Below are 14,601 nucleotides of genomic sequence, written 5' to 3'. Positions count from 1 at the left end.
TATTCACAGTTTTTGATCACACAAATGCAGCAGATACTCTGAGTGAAATCACACTGATTGAGCTTTAAGAGAGAGTAACCCATGTGACAGATGTGAAGCGCAGGTGCAGACGCTGATGTGTTTGTCGTCTCAGAGTCGGTGGCGTATCTGGAGCCGGCAGATGTTCAGCAGCAGTTGAGTCACTTCCAGCTGGCGTCTCGAGTCCAGGCCGATGTTCCGTCCAGCCCGTCCGCCTCCGCCCCGCCGCCGCCGCCGGACGCTCCCGTTCCTCAGGCCCGGCCCGACTCCATCCTCACCTGCGAGTTCTGCGAGTTCAGCTCCGGATACATGCAGAGTCTGCGCAGACACTACCGCGACCGGCACGGAGGGAAGAAGCTCTTCAAATGCAAGGACTGCTCCTTCTTCACCTGCTACAAGTAAGAGATCTCTGACCGGATCAGCCTCTGGCGTCTTTACATGCGTTCAGTCGAACCCTGATCCTGGCGTTGCGAGCGCTAGTGTTTGTCTTTGGTCTGGTCAGGCTGTTATGTCAGGGTGGATTTACTCCAGAAGTTCACTTTACTAGAACTGACCCGTCATCCACACACCTGAATATTCAAATACTCTGGATCAACGATTCACTTGATCTCAAATATTTCCATGAAGCCCCTCTGAGATTTTACATTAATAATATTTCAATAATTTAACAAAGCATTTTATGTTCACGGTTCCCTGATTTCGGTTAATGCTCACATGACATGCAGGCAAACTAATAAAATATTTTATATTTTTTTGTAAGGATTTTATTTGTATTTATTTGTATTTCAAAAAATAAATAAATAAATAATAATATAAATATATATATAGGCATAGATGTTTATTATTTATTAAAATGTTTTGATTGATCATCCTCTTTATGGTTTGTTTTAATTTAAAATTATTTGTTAATTTTACAGTAACATTACACTAAAATATTACATTTTGTAGTAAAATAAAGTGATTATTTTGATTCGTTGTTCTTTTAAAAAAAAAATCTATTTTTTATTTCATTATTAGCTTTCATCAACTCTTTTTTTAAAATTATTTATTTTAATTTTACATTAACATTATGATAGTGTTTTATTTTGATTTGATTTGATTTTAAAATTCTTAGTTTTGCTTTAATTAACTTTTCATCAACTCTTTCAATTTCTTTTAATTTTACAATAACTACATGATAAAATATTTCATTTTTAGTAAGTGTTTTATTTAGATTTTTTTTAAATATATAATTTTTTATGATTTAATTATTAGCTTCCATTAATTTATTTTGATTTGTTTTAAATTAAATTAACATTTTTATGATTTCCTCATCAGCTTTTCAACTCTTTTTGATTTGTCTGAATATTTAAATTATTTATTAATTTCATTTAATTTAATTTAAATATTATTATATTATAATATAGCTTTTCATCAATTCTTTTTGATTTGATTTGTTTTTTAAATTTTAACATTACATGATAAAATATTTAATTTTTTAGTGTTTTATTTTGTTTTTATATATTTTTTTATTATTTTTTATTAATTTATTAGCTCTTCATGAATTTATTTTGACTCTTTGATTTTGAAACTTTATTTTAAATTTACATTTAACTTTTCATCAACTCTTTTTTTATTTTAAATTATTTCTTTTAATTTTACAGTAACTACATGATAAAATATTTCATTTTTAGTAAGTGTTTTAATTTAAATATTATTATATTACAATATAGCTTTTCATCAATTCTTTTTGATTCAATTTGATTTTTAAATTTTAACATTACATGATAAAATATTTAATTTAAGTGTTTTATTTTGTTTTTATATATATTTTTATTATTTTTTATTAATTTATTAGCTGTTCATGAATTTATTTTGACTCTTTGATTTTGAAACTTTATTTTAAATTTACATTTAACTTTTCATCAACTCTTTTTGTTTTTTCATTTTATATTAACATCACATGATAAAATACATTTTTTAGTCTTATTTTGATTAATTAATTATTAGCTTTTCATCAACTCTTTCATTCAGTTATTTAAAAAAAAAATGTAAATTGTACATTAACATTATTTCATTTTTTATTATTAAATTATTAGCTTTTCATAAATTTACTTCAGTTTTTTTACTTTGAAATTCTTCATTTTAATTTGACAGCTGATTATTAGCTTTTCATCCGAACCCAATCTAGAGTTTGGTAGGCAAAATGGCATAGATTTATAATATCAGACATCTGTCTCTAATCTAATCGTGTGTGTGTGTGTGTGTGTGTGTGTGTGTGTGTGTCAGGTCTACGTTCACGCTGCATGTGGAAGGCGGTCACAGCAGCGGCGCGGAGGAGCCGCACAAGGACCTGCGCTGCCCCTTCTGTCTGTACCACAGCAAACACAAGAGCAGCATGATCGACCACATCGTCCTGCACAGAGGTGAGCGACACGCGCTTTAATAATCAAACTGCGTGTGAAATGTGTTTTATTATTTATTGTATCATACAATTACACCATGAATATTCATTCTGTCTCTCTTATTAATGAAAAAGTCCAATGCTGCAAGAGAAAGAAAACAAAGTTCCTTCCCAGTAAAGTAGGGCGAGGTTATCCGATGCACAGGAAATAAAAGACAGGCAGTGGAAGATGCCGCAGCTGGATGAGCGTGAGTCTGATCATGTGTTTGTGTCTCTCAGAGGAGCGCGTGGTGCCGCTGGAGGTGTCGCGCTCGAAGCTGTCGCGCCATCTGGAGGGCGTCGTGTTCCGCTGTCACAAATGCACCTTCACCTGCTCCAGCGAGCAGAACCTGCAGCAGCACATCCAGAAGCACGAGGAGCTGAAGCCGTACCAGTGCCAGCTCTGCTACTACGACAGCAAACAGCTGCACGAGCTGGAGATACACCTGCGCGAGGAACACAAGGTGCTGGTTCTGCCGTAGATCAGCGGAAAATGCTACCGCTGCTCTTAAAGGCACAGTATGTAGGTTTGGCCACTAGAGGTCGCTCATTCAAAACAAAGGCGTAGCTGAACGAGCGTGGAATCATGGGAGATGATGTCTTCACCTCCACAGCCGACAGGAATCATGATCATAGATAGTTTTATTAACGTTACTGTGGAATGAAGCAGGACGGTTTTTATCATGCTTTTATGCCGCAGTCGTTTTGGTGTTTGTTTATTTTACGATTAAAGTTAAGTTTAACGGCCGCCTTCTTCTCTGAACATGAACTTTGTTACAATCACATTTGATCACTTAAATTCACATGAGTATTAAATTCATATACAGGTCGCTTTATCTAACGGATTAAAATTGTGATGTAACTTACTTGCTCAAGACAATCATTCTAAAATACGTTTGAGTGTGTTTAAAGTTATGTTATAAAGTGATACTAGAATATTAATAAAAGCTGGGTGATTAGTGTTGCTAAATGGCATGCAGTTAATTTCAAATCATTGTATGGTGCTGTATTACTGATGCTACAAATAAAGCTCTTTCTGATTACGCCATGTTAGACAGAAAAAATAGTGTTGTCTGATTTACTTTTTGAGTACAAAAATGTGATATCGCGGATATGACGTCATTGACAGGCGACGCAATTTCTCTGGATTTAAATATTGTTGGAAACAAAATATATAACACTGTTCTAGTGTCTAAAAATCTTACATATTGTGCCTTTAAGACAAAACTGGAAACACTTTACAATAAGGTGTAATTTCTTAACATTAGTTCATATCGCATAAAAAAAAAAGATGCACATAAATTCTAAAAAACACGTGCACTCAAAAAAAACATGCACTCGACAAGAAAACATGCACAAAAACTGATGGAAACACATTTTTCCGAATAAATCCCTCAAAACCCTCATGTGACATTGCCTCAGGAGAGGCTGCGATTGGATAACTGGACAAACCAGTGGACCAATCAAATGTTGGTTTGGTGGTTCTGAAACGAGTCAAAGTCTGTCGTCAGAATGATTTGGTTTAATTCCTCCAGAAGCGTCTCTCACGATTGTGTTCCCAAACACCAGCATCCGAACGCAAGATCACATGACAGCGTTTATTGTGTTTCATCAACTCATTTATGATGACTCGCATTTTTATTACTGATAATTTGCACCAGGAAGTGATGATTTTGTTCTCTTGAACACATGAGATGGAAACGCTTCTTTATTCGCAAATGTTTTATGAAATACTCCAATTTTGCGCAGAAGTTAAAATCCCAACTGTGGACGGAAACGCAGCTAGTGACACGCGTGACCTGACCTCAGTCTAACCGATCGTCCGCAGGTGATCCGTAACTTTGAGCTGGTGGGGCGGGTGAACCTGGACCAGCTGGAGCTGATGAAGGACAAGATGAAGGACGCCAGCAGCAGCGAGGAAGAGGAGAGAGAGGAAGCCGAGGCCGTAGAGGAGGCAGACGAGGAAGAGGAGCAGGAGGAGGAAGAGCTGATGGATGAGGAGGAGGAGGAGGAGAAGCTTCCGGAGGAGACGAGCAGCCGCACACAGGAGGCCGCAGGTAACAGCGTTCATCACGTTCACTCATTCTGAGTCTGGATGTAAAGACAATCAGGAGGCGCAAAATGTAAAACAAGTCATAAAAATAGCTGAATAGAACATAAAACACTACAAATAATGCATGTCTGCCCATTATATAATCACAATCCACTTTAGGTCACAATCAGATGTTATTACAAGCACTCGATGATGCTAATTGCAGCTGTAATGCACTTGTTACCCAGCTGTGATTATATTTTCTGAGATTCGTACACGAGGAAAAATGCAGGCGTGAATTAACAATCATTCGCTTTGTGTTCGGTGTGAAAGCTCTGTTCGCTTTATCGCATCGCTCTAAACTGTTTTTGAAGTATTAAATATGGTTTTAGTGTGACGATCAGCTCAATGGTCGGCGAATGTCTGATGCATGTGTTCAAAGGAACTTTATTTTTAACATAATAAAATGCCAAACAAAACAGATTTAGAAAAGCCTCTGACAGTCGGTTAAGTAGTAAAATCTTTGAAATGAAATACTGATATACTGAAGCAAAATCATCCCCGTCGCTCAGACAGCTCAGGGTTCGATTCCCAGGGAATGCATGAACTGATCAAATGATTATCTTGAATGCAACGTTCTTTAGATAAAAACATCCGTCTAATGCATGAATGTAAATGCCAAATGTCACTAAATTGATTGTTTAAAGATACTAATGTCATGTTTAGGATGTTTTCTGCTCGTTTGTTCAGTGAATGTTGTGTTCAGTCACAGTTTTGTCGTGTTGTAACGCTGATGCAGGTGTTGCGGTTCCGGAGTCTCCGGTGAAACGGTATCCGTGCGAGTTCTGCGGCCGCACGTTCACGCTGAGCACGGAATGGGAACGACACGTCCTTCGACACGGCATGTGAGTCCCACAATCACTGTGATTGACTTAAAGGGTTAGTTCAAAAATCCTGTCATCATCACTCGCCCTCATGTCGTGTCAAACCCACAAGACCTTCGTTCATCTTCAGAACTCGAATGAATATATTTGAAATGAAGCGATTTCTGTCCCTCTATTGAAGCTCTGATGCTTTAAAACATTCATGAAGAGATGGTAAAGTGAATGTAGTAGTTTAATTCGATGGACAGATTGAATTTAGGCTTCGATAACCGCAAGAACAAACCTCATTTTACCAAATTTGAGTCCATATGGATCTTGTTTGGATAGACTTTATTAAAAAAATCTTAAGTTGTGCTTCAAAGATGAACGAACGTCTTACGGGTTTGGAACGACATGAGGGCGAGTAATTTCCGTTTTCAGGTGAACTAACCCTTTGACCCTTAATGTACCATAGCAGTTGAACATGCATGAGGTAAAGCCACATGATCTGATGCTTTCAGGACTGTTAACGGCAACAAGAAAGACGGCAGTCCTCTTCCCTCATCAGCAGCTCTGCCTCTGATTGGTCCAGCAGCTGTGATTGACAGGGGGCTGGACCTATCCACTAACACTGTGGACGCTGCGAGGGCGGATCAACCTGACCAATCCAAGTGTCCGATTCAGAACGAGGAAGACATAAAGACGCTGGAGACCAAAAACGACCCTTAGGAGCGAATCGAAAGCTGTAGAGAAACACGTCCGTTGGCTTAAGAATGTCGTACGTTGTTTTTTCGTCTGTCTGTTTATCGTTTGTTTTGGCTGCTTCACGATTGTTTTCGGTTTTAAAAGCTAGATTTGGAGTATCGGTAGATGTTTGTTCAGTTGCTGAATCTTACACTGAATTTTACAAAGTGTGACTTGGTCCCTCAGGACAGATGTTGATATATTGGTAACCAATAGTGAATGAAACCGTGAGCTGGATATTCCGATCGAATCTCGAGTCCGAAAAGCCAGAGATTTTCCACTTTCGAAGCCCTTCTCTCATGCACTTTTTGCCATTCGTTTAATACAAACACCAACGTACGTAAAGAATCGAATGTCTTCCGCCGCGGTGAACGCGCGCACTGATAGTCTTGAAGACGGTGTGTCGCGCTTCACGTCCGTCACAGACGAGAAACGAGAGGCGATCCACCTGGAGCGTTTGGGATTCGGTCTGAATATGCCGACTGACGGTTTCTGTTTTTTTACATTTTAGCCTTGTGTTAATCTTCCTGTAGCTGAATTCCTTGAGGAATAGTTGTCATCTTATTTATCTAGATAATCTCGATTCTTTTAGACACGATTTTAGAGTATCAACACTTGCCCCAGAAAACAAAACTCGTAGCAAATTGCTACTTTTTGAAGATTTCGGCCACTTCCCGGCTCATCTTGCACTTCACTTTAATAACGATTGAACGATCATCGTCCGTCGGTCCCGAGACGCGTTGAACATCGATGGGTCAAAATCACGAGTTTCTGCCGACCTCAGGTAGATTTTCCTCCCGTCCGTCAGTGTGTTTAAAGGAATATTCTGGGTTCAAAACAAGCAGCTCTGTAATTGCGTTTCAAAACACGCCACGAGTTTTACACTGGAACAAACGCTCAAACAAAGATACGAGATTCAGTATTTTACCGTGATTTTTTTTTTGGCTTTGTATAAGCTGAAGGACGATCACTTCCGGTTCTTGAACTCGGATTGTTCCTTTAAAAGAGGAAGAGACTCCCAGGCTTAACAAAGCCATTTTCCCGTAAGGCTGAGATTGTACGTGATGGAAGTTGCTGCTCGAAAACCCCAAAGCCTTATAGACGCGGATGTTAGACGCTTCCCTCCCAGCATCGGCTGGATCCGTGAAGCGGAAGTTCTCGACGTATCCATCGTTTAAACACACACGACTACAGAAAGAAACAAACCTCTTCTTGGTACCAAAAGTGTCGCTTCCCAAAGTCCCAAAGCTCTGGTAGCCCGAGATATGATTGTCTTTCCCGAGCAATGACTGGACATTGCGGAGGGCGAACCCAGCTGCCTTCTGGGTAATCTGCATGCCGTTTTGCAGCCGTGTATAAACTCGAAGCTAAGTGTTTGAAACTGTGCTGTTTCAGAACGGGGTCTGTTCCTTTAAGTGTTGTTCTGATATTTAACTTAAACAAAAAAAAAAAAGAGAGAGAAGAATAGAAAGAAAGAAAAATACAAATCAATAGATGACGTCTCTTTTTCGTTTTTTAGCTCTCCACTGTTCAAAGCTGTTGTAAATGTTCTGGTTAAGAGAAAAAAATACTAAAAAAAAGACCTTTTGTACCCTTAAAACCCTTCATAAGGAGTAGCCCAGCCTTTCTAAAAGACGCCCGTGTAGAGAACCATCAGAAATAAGCTTTTAAGACTCTATCGTGACACACTGGATATCTGTATATATACGCTTTAGTTTTTATGGTTTCCCTTTAATCCTCTCTTCCTGTTGAAGGTGCGCCATAGTTGACCTTAGATCTCCTGCGTTTGGCCTTTCTTCTGTGAAACTCCTGATGATTTCTGATGGTGGGTTGTGATGTCGACTAGACTGGTTGTTTACAGTTTTATTCCTTTGATTTCTCTATATTCTGTAAATATTGTAATTCATTGTCTTTTTTTAACTTGGTAATAAAGTTATCAGATAACCTAAACGCACGCGCTTCCGCCGTTTTCTGTTTCGGAGAGACGAATTCACGTCTTTTGTGATATTAGAGATGTTTCTGAATTTTAAAGAAAATATTTTGTGGTCAAACATATCATATACAACGAGCTTCTTCCCGGGTTGGTGACATCACTAACCCTAAATTTACATAAGCTCCGCCCCCGAGAACACACAACAAAGGGGGCGGGGCCATGTTGGGCTGCTTTAGAGAAGAGGAAGAGTTGTTTTTGTAAATGCCGTCATTTTACGCCGGACTGCTTCACAAACGAGGGTCAATTCAACACAAAAGATGAACATGACGGCACATGCTAGTGGATGAGTTCAATCAACTCCACAGCAACTACATCAATTTATCCACTAACCATTCAGAAACGTCTAAAAGTTGTAACTTCTTCCTGAGTCTCTCCATCAGTGTCGACTCCGGTTTGAACAATGTAAGGCTGAACACTTTCCTCATTTTCTCTGCGTGAGATTCTCCAGCTTTGTTGTTGTTGAGCTGTTAAAGCTCCGCCCTCTTCTGGAAAGCAGCAGCTCATTTGCATTTAAAGGGACACACACAAAAACGGCGTGTTTTTGCTCACACCCAAATGGGGCAAATTTGACAAGCTATAATAAATGATCTGTGGGGGATTTTGAGATGAAACTTCACACACACATTTTTTAAATCATTATTTCATTCATCAAATCAAAGTGTAACCAACACGCAGAAAGCTGTTTTGTTGATATGTGATCAGAAAGATCATAAAACATTTACCATAAAATGGTACAACCATTATATTTATGATTCCAATTCATGATAAACCCCTTAAAATGTTTTTGGAACTTGAACAAAATTTTACCAGAGTTCAACCATATATCTCGCAGAACAGAGAACACATTTACACAAAACTCAAAGATTTAAAAATGAGTTTTTTCTTCATTTGACATTCGTCTTTAGTTTGGAAACCCCCTGAGGAGTTTTACCCTGACAGTGTTGTTATAATGCGCCTCACGATGTTAAAACGACGATCTGTGAGGTAAGCGAGCTCCGGGGAGAGAAATAAACGCTTGTGTTCAAGGACAAAATGTCAGGAGTTGAAATACAATTCCATGAGCAGCTTCCCTTTGGAGTTTTCCAGTTCCAGTGTTATGAGGTGAGAGGAAAACCCTGATAAATCCCACAGAGGATGACCTCTACAGAGACTTTCCACACGAGACTTCATCTCCAGAACGCCAGGAAGAGCAGAACTCTGTTTGTGCGCGAGCGTCTTGATGCGCTTTTGATTGAATGTTTCTTCAGGGTCGAGGAGGACAAAGACAGAAACATCATTTCCCTCCAGTCCATCAGTCTGAAGTGGATGACAAGCATTCAGATTACATGAAGCAAAGTCTCTGATAAAGCTTTGACCTTCAAGATGTCAGTAGGAGCTGTTGAGTTTTCAGTGGATTTTGTTCAACCCCCCGAAAAAAAATGTTCTAATAACATTTTGCAGATGTTCCCATTAAAGGCGCAGTAAGCAATTTCTGAGAAATGCTGTAAATATTTGAAATCACCCAAACAAACACGCCCCTACCCAATAGGATCACACCCCTATGTTGACAGCTCCGCCCCCAAATTCACAAACACACTATGCAACACAGGCACCTCCCCCTTAATGAGTGGACACGCCCCTTACTGCTGATTGGCTACAATTGTGTTTTGTCGCAATCCACTTTCAACAGCATTTCCCAGAAACGTTTTTTCTAAATGTTTGTTTGAATGTTTTAAAAAGTTACACAAACGTTAAAGAAACATTCCATTGTATTATTCTTCAAACATTATGGGAACGTTACTTTTGAATGTTCTCTGAACGTTACGAAAACGAGTAGTAACGTTTAAAAAACGTTAGATGAATGTCAAACTAAAACATTTCAGAAAAAACGCTCAATAATGTTTTTGTGCTAACGTTTTGAGAACATTATTAGAGACCAGATAACATTGAACGAACGTTCTATTAACGTTACTGGGAGAACGTTTGTTCATAACGTTATAATTCAAGTGTTACTATGATGATGCATCACATCCTTTAGTAAATGATCAACCAAACCAAATTTCTGTAAGAGCAAGTTCATTTTGTCACATCACTGTCAGTGTTACTGCATATAAAATATTTGTATACAATCAAATCTGTCCGGTTTAAGCAGCTGATGATAAAGAAGTCACGTCTGAAACCCGAGAGAAGAGATTGTGTTTCCAGAGCTGCTTTTATTTCACAGCTATAACATCATCTTTTAAAAATATCTGCGAGACACGAGGGATCAGCGGATCAGAACTTCAGAGGAGTGTTTCGGCAGGAGGAGACCCCGGAGACCCTTCAGAGACGCAGACGAATTCTGCCTTTAAACAACCAGAGAAGAGTGTGATGAGAGAGAGACGGACACATGACCAGACCGATGAGAAATTTCTCAGGAATATTCCCTTCACTTGAAAACACGTTAATGTCATGATCAAACCAGTGTAAAGAAAATGCATTTATACTGCCGGTTCTGTATATGTTTTTTAATACATTTACATTTAAGCATATGAGTTTTAAATTCTGCTGAATGGAAAAAAAAAATAAAAAATAAAAATTAATAGTTCATCTTAAATGGAAACGAAACACACTGTAGATACATAGAAATATGTGTGATTTGAAGAAGATGAACGTTTGTGTAAAAAAAATTGCTTCTCTTCCAGATGTGAAATCAATTTCTGCATTATAGGCCATTTTATAGCCTATAGATTGGCTGAAATACTTTATACCAAAGTATGCATGCTAAATAATTGAACTTTAATGCTGTGTAATTATGCTAACAAGGTTTTATTATTATTATTGTTGCTTAGATTTCCAAATACCTGCAGTACTCCGACTCTAAATTGCGTGAGCATGCTAAGAACTTTTTATTAGAGATGCACCGATATATCGGCTAATAATCGGTATGGCCGATAAAAACAAATTTTCGCACTATCCGCCGATAGTTTAAAAACAGATGATAGTCAGGGCCGATATATCCTGCCAATCAAAGGAGGGCAGGAAAATGAACTGAATTTGTGCTTTGTGTAAAGAAAATGCTATAAAAAAACTGTTTGATGTTTAATATTAATAGTAATTATATGAATTAATAACATTCAAACAATATTAATTTAATCTTCAGAATTTAGTTAATGTGTGTTAATATTAATTTGTATTTCCAAACTTGTTTTTGCTTCTAAACAAAGATCGAAAAACAACTTGAATCATGTTCAGTCTCTTATTATTAGCGACACCGGTGGCCGTTAAGTGAACTGCAGGAGCGACTTACTGCTTGTGTTTGCGCACCATTAATGCACAAGCAGTCAGTTGCTGCTGCAGTTCACTTAACGGCCACCAGTGTCGCTAATAACAAGGGTTTCTGAATTCTACATACTGTATATAAAGACATTTTTCTCATAACATTTATAAAGCATTAGTGAAATTTGTGAGAACTTTCCCTGTCAGCCAGGATACACCACAGACAAAAGTAGATGTTTTACATTCATGAGTCATTGATTTTGTCTTAATGGAGTTTGACAGGCTCTCGGAAGAGATGAAGAAGTACACATTTAGGCTAACATGAGGGTGAATAAATGATGGCAGAATTTCCACGTTCGGTTGAACTGTGGCTCAAAATGAAGAGGATAATTTGAGCAGAAGTGGCTGTTCCTCTGGGCGTTCTGAAGGTTGAGCCCCAGACCGTAAGGTGACTTCACACGCAGGGTCATGTCCTTTAGGGCGAAACCTTTCATATTTTATTAAAACGTGTGCCGAATCTCCCTGTTGTATAATTCATTGTTCTCAGACTCTGTGGACGTTCTGCAAACTCTGCATCCCGTGCATTATTATTAATCTACACTCGGCTAAAAGCGGGATGAAATTTCAGATGGCATTGGCAGTCATTTACGCAATGCATATTAATTATTAATCTAAACTACAATTATGTGACATCCCAGAAAAACTGGGAACGTTCTCAGAACATTCTAGCAATGTTCTCTCACAGTTATGAACAAACGTTCTTCTAGTAATGTTAATAAAGTGCATTAGTGCCTGCCCACTTTTTCAGCGCACTGGTTCTGGTTTTATGCCGAATTTCAAACCCTGCAAGATTATTAACCCCCTGGAATTGGTAGGTTTAGGAGTATGTGTGGGGGAGGGGTTTGGATTAGGGGTGGGGTTAAGATTAGGCAATCAGGTAGCGACTTCAGCGAGGGGGGAGCGAAATTTGGTACAACATCGGAAGTATATTTTCCATTAATTTCTCCCATAGGGATTTAATAGTATTTAAAAAGTATTTGTTAAAGCATTATATGCCATAAACCAAACCAACAAGCTATAGGGCGAATCATATCATTATAAACTTTGATTTGAAGCAAAAAATTATTTGAAAATCGGACAAAAATACAAGACTAAACTTAATGGCTTTAGTGAGGAAAAGAACTACAATCCCATGAAGCATTAATCGAATTAAAAACAATGGAGAAATATAAAACTACTCTTTTAAAAACAATATATTTTAAGTTTATTGCAAAATATGCCTATATATTAAAATATTTTAGTGTTTTGAGAGCGTAGAGAAACTCGCAGTGGTTCATGGGAGTGGGCGGAGCTAACAAGCTCTTTTGGCGCAATTTACTCACAGCAACTCTCTGATTGGTGGGTTTTCTGTACAGCATCATGGGTAATGTAGTTTTTCACCATGAATTCTGCTGTTAAACACTATTGTTTTAAAACTAAGTTGAAATAATGTGGGCTGACGGCTTCAACAGATGGAAATACCATTGATTAACATCCTCGTAGCTCACAGCAGGGCTGACTTTAACGGTTTATAAGTTATCATTAAAAATTAATTTCCCTATGGAGAAAATGAATGAGTTTTTACTTCCGGAACCGATTGTTGCGCACTATAGAATGTTTGTTCAGAGTTATCTATAATAATGTTCTCAGAAAATTTTTTTTTCCAAAACGTTTTAGTTGGACGTTCGACTAACGTTTTTTAAATGTTACTACTTGTTTCAGAACTTTCAGAGAACATTCAAAAGTAACATTCCCATAATGCTTGAATAATAGAATGTTCCCTTGGCATTCACATAAAATTGGACGTTTTGACTAGTTGGAGAATATTCAAAAATAACTTTTCATAACTTACGATAGCAAAAACGTTCTTAGAACATATTTCTGTTAGCTAGATTTGCTCTCTCATTCTGAAATGAGAGAAAGTACATGATTATTGACTGTGCGATTAGTAATGCAGAATCATTGGTATTCTTGCCTGATTCCCACAGAGTCTCTTGGCAGATCTGAGTCACTCAATGACGTACACGTTTGAGGGGCCCGACTGCAGGCGGCGGCCCCTATTGTTTCTGCATCTGTTGCGTTTACACTCTTTCCATTTGCTTGAGGAGGTGCGGCAATGGAAGGATTTGAAAACAAGCAAAATATTGATGTTATAAGTGACTGATGATGCCAATCAGTGACTATATATATATGATGTAGTTCTACCCGGAGGGGAACTACATCTGATCATTCATGTTTTTATTTCCAGTTAAAGTTAGACCAGTGCTTAAAGGATTAGTTCACTTTCAAATTAAAATTTCCTTATAATTTACTCTCCTCCATGTCATCCAAGATGTTCATGTCTTTCTTTCTTCAGTGGAAAAGAAATGAAGGTTTTTGAGGAAAACATTCCAGGATTTTTCTCCATATAGTGGACTTCACTGGGGTTCAACGGGTTGAAGGTCCAAATGTCAGTTTCAGTGCAGCTTCAAAGAGCTCTACATGATCCCAGACGAGGAAAAAGAGTCTTATCTAGAGAAACCATAGAACCATAGGACATTTTATATATATATATATATATATATATATATATATATATATATATATATATATGGTTTTAACAATAAATGCTCATCTTTCACTAGCTCTCTTCTTCTTCTTCTCTATTTGAATTCCGGCAGCGTAGACACTGCTAAGTGTTTTACTGCCCTCCACAGGTTAAAGTTTATATATATAACTAATTGTCATATACTTGCACTAGAATATTGTATATGACAATTTAGTTCTAAATTTGACCTGTGGAGGGCAGTAATACACAATTCAAATACAGAAGAAGAAGAGAGCTAGTTCAAGATGAGCATTTATGATTAAAAAATGTATAAAATTAAAAAAAAAAAAATTTTTTAGAAAATGAGCGATGGTTTCTCTAGATAAGACTCTTATTTATCGTCTGGGATCGCTGTAAACTGTAATTTTGACCTTCAACCGTTTGAACCCCAGTGAAGTCCACTATATGTAGAAAAATCCTGGAATGTTTTCATCAAAAACCTTCATTTCTTTTCCACTGAAGAAAGAAAGACATGAACATCTTGGATGACATGGAGGTGAGTAAATTATCAGGAAATTTTAATTTGAAAGTGAACTAATCCTTTAAAGCCAAAATACAGTAGAGTTGTGATGTCAGGTTAGGGTTAACGGATTTATCCAGTTTTATTTTAACGCTATCACCCTGATTGAGATCAGATAGCGTTTCTTATATCATAAGAAAACTGTA

The 14,601-nt window shown here is 37.7% G+C and overlaps 1 protein-coding gene across 5 annotated transcripts in view; it reads left to right on the top strand.

Moving 5' to 3' along the window:
* znf462 (zinc finger protein 462) overlaps window positions 1–8,029 on the top strand; it is a 49,882-nt gene extending 41,853 nt beyond the window's left edge. For 4 of the 5 annotated variants that reach the window (XM_048166601.1, XM_048166597.1, XM_048166598.1 and 1 more), the window contains exons 8-13: window positions 134–416; window positions 2,287–2,423; window positions 2,681–2,904; window positions 4,269–4,497; window positions 5,272–5,377; window positions 5,857–8,029. In XM_048166601.1, the coding sequence (XP_048022558.1) occupies window positions 134–416; window positions 2,287–2,423; window positions 2,681–2,904; window positions 4,269–4,497; window positions 5,272–5,377; window positions 5,857–6,064 (1,187 nt within the window). In that variant the 3' untranslated portion in view covers window positions 6,065–8,029. Of the gene's footprint in view, window positions 1–133; window positions 417–2,286; window positions 2,424–2,680; window positions 2,905–4,268; window positions 4,498–5,271; window positions 5,382–5,856 lie in introns of those variants that run through there. The other variant, XM_048166602.1, reaches the window with a different exon arrangement.
* The last annotated feature ends 6,572 nt before the right edge of the window (window positions 8,030–14,601 follow it).

The sequence above is a fragment of the Megalobrama amblycephala genome, linkage group LG18 (assembly GCF_018812025.1).
Source record: "Megalobrama amblycephala isolate DHTTF-2021 linkage group LG18, ASM1881202v1, whole genome shotgun sequence".
NCBI classification, from domain to species: domain Eukaryota; kingdom Metazoa; phylum Chordata; class Actinopteri; order Cypriniformes; family Xenocyprididae; genus Megalobrama; species Megalobrama amblycephala.
This window is presented reverse-complemented; position numbering and strand designations above follow the sequence as displayed.